A 6421-nucleotide genomic window follows, 5' to 3' on the forward strand; every position below is an offset into this window, starting at 1 on the left:
TTTTAATTTTTTTTGTTTCCTATTAACTGAAGTTCGTGTTATAATAAATTTTGTTAAAATTTTAAGTATATTTCAGATCATTTCTAAAAAAATAAATAAATACTGTTAAGTCTTTTGTTGGATTTAGATGAATTGAAAATAAGTACCTAGACTAAATGTAGTATAAAATTGATAAATTTATATTGTAAATTAGTTTTGGGTTCGTCGCTCTAATGTAAGTTGTTGTTGGGCTATAGATTTATTTTGAAGTTGTGACTAAAACTATTTACAATTTGAGATCTTAAAGTTGGTGATTTTTGAAACTTGGGGAGTTGTATTTGGAGATAAAAGACTTTTAGTTGGAAAAAAAAATTTAGTGGTTAAATTTTTCTCCAAATTTAAGCTTTTGAAAACTTGAAATTGGTATTTGAAGATAAATTTGTAAAATTTAATTGAAGATTAATTGTTGCACTTCATATCTTGATCGAACATTCATGATGGAACAAGATTCAAATGTTGTTTTGATTAGGGGTGTCTACGTAGGTTCAGTTTTATATATTATCGGTTTGGTTTATTAGTTTTTGATTTTTAAATATGCTAATCCAATAATAAGATATTTTTTATCCATTTTTAGTTTTTAACGATTTGATTTTTGATTTAGTCGATAAGAAATACTCATAAAATAGAAATAGTAGTAAGTAGCATTTTAAAAAAAACTGAATCTTACTTGCAATCAAAAATCCCACATAATGAGTTTTAATTTACAAAAATCTTCAAGTTTGAATTAAATATTATTAAAAGAATTAATAGAGAGTTTGTACAATTGAAATAATAGGTTCTTTAATTAATAAAAATTAAAGAGAAATTGAGAGAAATGTATAATAAGTTATATATTGAGTTATCGGTTACCCAATAACTCAATAAGCAAAAATTGAATTGAATCAATAACCTAATAATTTTTTTTTATTAAAACCACTAACAAATCGTTAACTCAATAATAATAAATCAATAACATTTTTATCGATTCGGTTTATCTGTCCATTTGATCTTTGCACACACCTAGTTTTGATGGAGTATAGTTTAGGCAAATATTAAAAGAAAGAGTCTATTTTCGATACATCTTCCTTTGTTCAAGAAAAAAGAATTTGAAGTATAAATAAAAAAAGAAAAGAATTTGAAGTATAAATAAAAAGCTTCGGATAATAACATTAGAGAACCTATCGAAGCGATAATAGTATGACTATTAATATGAAAAGATCGCAAGATAATACAGTACTATCCACGTAAGAAATCTCAAAATACAAATACCTACAAGAAAAAATATATTTAAATAATTTCTCTACTATGACCATAACTTCATATTTTCACATTCAACTCTTTTTATAAAAAAAGTAATTAATAAATGCATTCATTTTTTTCATTAACTAATTCTCTTACATACTTTATTTATAATAGATTTAAATGCTAAATATTAGTAATACACACATATAACAAGGTTAAAATTTATACGTACCTCACGTATATATCAAGTCAATACATGTATATCATTTGTTTGAATTTAAAGTTCATGTTATTTAATAATAATTAATTAACTTGTATTTTACTTAATTTAATTACTTAATCATGGTAAAGAATATTAGTTTGATGTATACATCGAGTGTATACATCAAATTAGTAACATGAATTTTAAATTTAAACGCATGACATGTATGTATTGACTTGGTGTATACACCGATCGCATATATATTGGCAAAACAACATAGACATCGATGATTTTAATGATGACAAATGCTTACATTATTAAATATCCAACGTAAAAATCTCCAAATCTTAACAGAAAAGAGTACAAACACAACAAGAAAGAAGTAACAAATCTCTTATTTCACTTATATCATACAAATAAATTAATTTCATATGAAAAAGAAATGGAGAAATTTGGTAAAAGATTTGAAGGGAAAGTAGTAATTGTAACAGCATCAACACAAGGTATTGGATTTACCATTGCTCAAAGACTTGGTCTTGAAGGTGCTTCTGTTGTTATCTCCTCTCGTAAACAGGTATAATTCATGTATAATTAGTGTATAATTAATGTATACAACATTATAATATTTATGTGGTTTATGTATAATCATGTATAATTATGGTATAATATATGTATCTGATTAGAAAAAGTAAACAATGAATCTTATCAGCTACCAAAATTTGGATGATTCTTCCCATATGTCCTAGATTTGGTAGACAGAGTGATCTGATATCTGTTGATGGTGCTGGTGGGAGGCGACAGGTATTTTGTGAATTCAGTCGAAGTGTGGGAAAGCTAGGCCGGACACCATGATTATCATCTGGATATATGTATCTGATTAGAAAAAGTAAACAGTGAATCCGATCGGCTGTTTGTGTAAAGATCCTTTTCTTTTTTTGCCAAAATTTAGATGATTCTTCCCGTATGTCCTAGATTTGGTAGACAGAGTTATATCTGTTGTTGTTGCTGGTGGGAGGTGACAGGTATTCTGTGAATTCAGTCAAGGTGTGGGAAAGCTAGGCCGGACACCATGATTATCATCTCGATATTTCAGATTTTGCAAAAGTTAGTCTTTTTTTCCTTTATCTTGTTGTATATGATAAAAAGGGTGTTTGCTGAAATTTATTCCTGAATTAAAAAATAAAAAAGTTTTCTGGATTGCTTCTTGCCAAAATTTGGATGATTCTTCAAATGGATATTTCAGATTTTGCTAAAGTTAATGCCTTTTTCTTGGAGTAAAGCATCTAGTACTCTGAACTATGACCAAATTTGCTACGACACACTTTAGTTGACGTGACATCTTTGACGTGGGCCCCATTTATGTAATAAACGTGTCACGTCAGCAAAAAAGAGTAACAAAAATACGCTAAAATTTAGTTCGGGGGTAATAGGATCCCAGTGAAATTGGAGTATGTTGTAACAACTTTGATCATAGTTCGGATGGGTAGTGGATGCTTATCTTTTTTTCTTGCTACAACATACCCTGTGCAGGTCTAGGAAGGATAGGATGTATGTAGGCCTTGCCACTGCCTTTTATCTTTATGGCGTAAATAGGCATTTCTTTTATCTAGTGGAAAATGTGTTTACTGAAGAACTGAACGTTTTAGAATTTCTCATACACACGCATGATCCCTACAAATGGCGCGGTTTGGTATATGAATAGCGAGGATTAACATCTAGTACCTTAGTGGTCAATCAAGTGGTTTGAGAACCGTGAGGTCTCATGATCAAATCGCATTTGCTCAAGCTTTGGTGGACAGTTACTCGGTAGTTGTGCTGGTGAGATGGTGTGAGCTAGTAGGTACCCTGGAATTGATCGAGGTGCAGGCAAGCTGGCCCTGACGTTTTGTAGTTATAAGTTGCGGCGCGCCACTATTTCTTTTGGACTTTCCTGTATTTGTGTATTGTTACTCTCGTCATACTGGCGATTTGATTCAGGTATTGTCTATTTCATTTTACAGGAAAACGTAGATGAAGCGGTAAAGAAACTAAGAGATGGAGGAATTGAAGTGCTGGGATTAGTATGTCATGTCTCGAATGCACAACAGAGAAAGAATTTGATAGAGAAAACCATTCAGGTATGAAAGATACTCTACACCTATGTTGCTCGGACTCTCCAAAAATGTAGCCACGCTGGTGTGGGATCCTCCGAAGATGCACTACTTTTGGAGGATCCGACACGCACCCAATGGCATTTTTGAAGAGTCTGAACAACATAATGTGTTCTCTGACCTCGTTGGTTCAGAACTGGGAATCAACGAGGTTCTTTTTGTTAGAGTGGGTAAAAAGTCTCACTTGGGGAATGGACTGGTAGTTTGCTTATATGGACTTGAGTAATCCTCACCTCATGAGCTAGTTTTTGAGGTTGAGTTAGGCTCAAGGTCTATTCTTGACATGGTATCAGAGTCAGGTCCATCCCTGTTTTGGGCTCCCGGTTCATGCACCTTTTGAGGTTGAGTTAGGCCCAAGGTCTATTCTTGACACACTTATGTTTTTCAGAATCTCAGTGTTTGTAATCTTTATAATAGCTCATGTTTGCGCTGTTAGAAACTATAATTGTTTACATTTTATGTCTAGCATATTACTTGTAAATTTGTTTTCTCCATTGTTTGCCCCTTAAGAGTGTTTGTAGGACTACCATGATCCCGTCACCTCAGTTATTTCTTTTTTTGATCTGCTTTATTATGCTTTTCTTTGAGTTGAGGGTCTACCAGAAACAACCTCTCTACCTCCCGAAGTATGCATACACTCTATGATTCCCCGATCCCACTCGTGGGATTACACTACACTGGGTATGTTGTTGTAGTAGTGTTTGTAGGACTACAACTACTACGTATGATCCAGCTTTGCTAATTTGGAATTTGTAATTTTTCAGAAATATGGGAAACTAGATGTGGTTGTGTCGAATGCCGCTGTCAATCCTTCTGTGGATTCAATATTAGAAACTAAAGAATCAGTCCTTGACAAGCTGTGGGATATCAATGTCAAAGCCTCTATACTATTACTACAAGTAAGTTGATGAGCAATAATCCACGAGAACAACGTTGCAGATGCATGTCTTACTTCCTTGAGCATTCATCTCGTACCTTTGCTTCAAAGTCCCTTTTCCGAATTCCTTTTTTTCTTTGTCATGTCTTGGCTATTGTGTGTTGTGTGTTGTGTACAGCTCCTCATTTCACATCATTCCGTTGTTGTTTACTGCTCTTATTTCTGTATTCCCTTTTTCAAACTGCTTGGATATGCTCGTACGCTCTTCCCTCTATTATTCTGGGTATGTTGTTGATCTTTATACCGTTTGTAGGATGCAGCTCCTTACCTTAAGAAGGGTTCATCGGTTGTTCTAATTTCCTCGGTTTCTGGTTACTCGCCACCGGCTTCAATGGGTATGTATGGAGTGACAAAAACTGCGCTGTTCGGACTTACCAAGGTACTAATGTTTAACTTGGCATCCCTGGCACATGAGTATCTATTCTGTTACTGCGTTTGTTTTTGTTATTACCTGTTGTATCTTGTACATCTGTTACTTCTTTTGTTGGACTGTTGTGAACGGCTTTTTCATGAGCTAACGGTCTATCGGAAACAGCGTCTCTACCCCAGACCCCACTTCTCTGTCACCCGTCACCACCATGGTAGGTCACTATCCTACCATCGAAAGTTGATAGGGCAGAAATTTTAGTGATGCGTTGAATGGGGGAGCCCACAAGCCAGCGTCCGGAGCGCGCAGATGCTGAAGCACGCGGTGACGCGCGCTGCCTACCACAATTGAGGAGACGGCATTCCACGGGTGTATCGAGAGCCCGGGCTTTGGCCATGTGCATTGATGCACCAAGGCACCATGGGCACAATGGCCATCTTGCGCACTGATGCACCAAGGAATCATGGGCACAACGGGCACCTGAGAGGGAGCCGAAAGGCGAAAGTGAAATACCACTACATTTAACGTTATTTTACTTATTCCACGAATCGAAAGCGGGGCACTGCACTTCTTTTTGGATGTACCTGTGACAACGGCATCCGAAGACTCAGCCTCTGAGTCTAGCAGGTACCGCATACAACTAACCACGCCCGCCACCTGGCTGAGCTCCTGACCGATCAGCTCCCCTACCTGCCTGAGAACCCTGGGGACCACCCTTACGATCGGCAAGAGAACCGGGAACAGACCAGCCTTAGAATCGAGCGGCTCCATCGTCCGAATTGTAGTCTGGAGAAGCGTCCAGGCCCAAGTCCCCCAGAGAGGGTGAGAGCCCCGTTGTGCCCGGACCCTGTCGCACCACGAGTCGGGTTGTTTGGGTATTTGTGTTTGTGGGATTACATTGGATGTGTTGTTGTTTTTGTTTCTTACTGTCTGTATTTGGAATGCCCAGGCTCTTGCAGCTGAAATGAGTCCGGATACTCGTGTAAACTGTATTGCACCAGGTTTTGTACCTACACACTTTGCTGATTACATCTTGAAGAATGAACAAGTGGTGAGTTCTTGTTAAAATTTGATGAATATCGACAGTAAACTTACTACCCGGTTGCTGATTGTGTATAGAGGAAGGAGATCGAGAGCCAGACATTACTCAAACGACTTGGAAAAACACAAGATATGGCGGCGGCTGTTGCTTATTTGGCTTCTGATGATGCCTCTTATGTAACCGGAGAAACTCTTGTTGTTGCTGGAGGAATGCCTTCTCGACTTTGAACTTGTCGATTGTGTTACCTCTCCTTCTGGACCGCACTCTGCCTGTCCTTACAACAGTAGAAGCTCATACCGGAATTTCATTACCTTATTCCTTGTGTAAAACGTATTGCTTTTAGCTCTGTTCACTTTGAAATGCATCTATTAGGACTATTAAGATATCTATTAATCAACTTTTGTTACTGATGGTATGATAATCAACTTACCTTCAAAACAAATAACATATGAAAATTCATTAA

The 6421-nt window shown here is 36.3% G+C and overlaps 1 protein-coding gene across 2 annotated transcripts; it reads left to right on the top strand.

Moving 5' to 3' along the window:
* Positions 1 to 1744: 1744 nt before the first annotated feature.
* Positions 1745 to 6421, top strand: LOC107870095 (tropinone reductase-like 3). 2 transcript variants are annotated; one of them, XM_016716505.2, is made up of 6 exons: positions 1745 to 2036; positions 3463 to 3579; positions 4377 to 4511; positions 4803 to 4928; positions 5866 to 5917; positions 6036 to 6421. In XM_016716505.2, exons 1-6 carry the CDS (start codon positions 1905 to 1907, stop codon positions 6119 to 6121), a joined length of 648 nt encoding a protein of 215 aa, XP_016571991.2. In that variant the 5' UTR covers positions 1745 to 1904; the 3' UTR covers positions 6122 to 6421. The 2 variants fall into 2 exon arrangements, with proteins under 2 accessions (XP_016571991.2, XP_016571990.2); XM_016716504.2 differs by having other exon boundaries at positions 1747 to 2036; positions 5866 to 5967.

Source organism: Capsicum annuum, chromosome 5 (genome assembly GCF_002878395.1).
Source record: "Capsicum annuum cultivar UCD-10X-F1 chromosome 5, UCD10Xv1.1, whole genome shotgun sequence".
NCBI lineage: Eukaryota > Viridiplantae > Streptophyta > Magnoliopsida > Solanales > Solanaceae > Capsicum > Capsicum annuum.

Excerpts from the sequence above, each read along its gene's own strand:
- LOC107870095 (XM_016716504.2), top strand. The coding sequence starts at position 1,905 with ATGGAGAAATTTGGTAAAAGATTTGAAGGGAAAGTAGTAATTGTAACA. Across the intron at positions 3,580-4,376 it reads TGATAGAGAAAACCATTCAG|AAATATGGGAAACTAGATGT; the intron begins GTATGAAAGATA and ends GTAATTTTTCAG. Across the intron at positions 5,968-6,035 it reads TCTTGAAGAATGAACAAGTG|AGGAAGGAGATCGAGAGCCA; the intron begins GTGAGTTCTTGT and ends GATTGTGTATAG.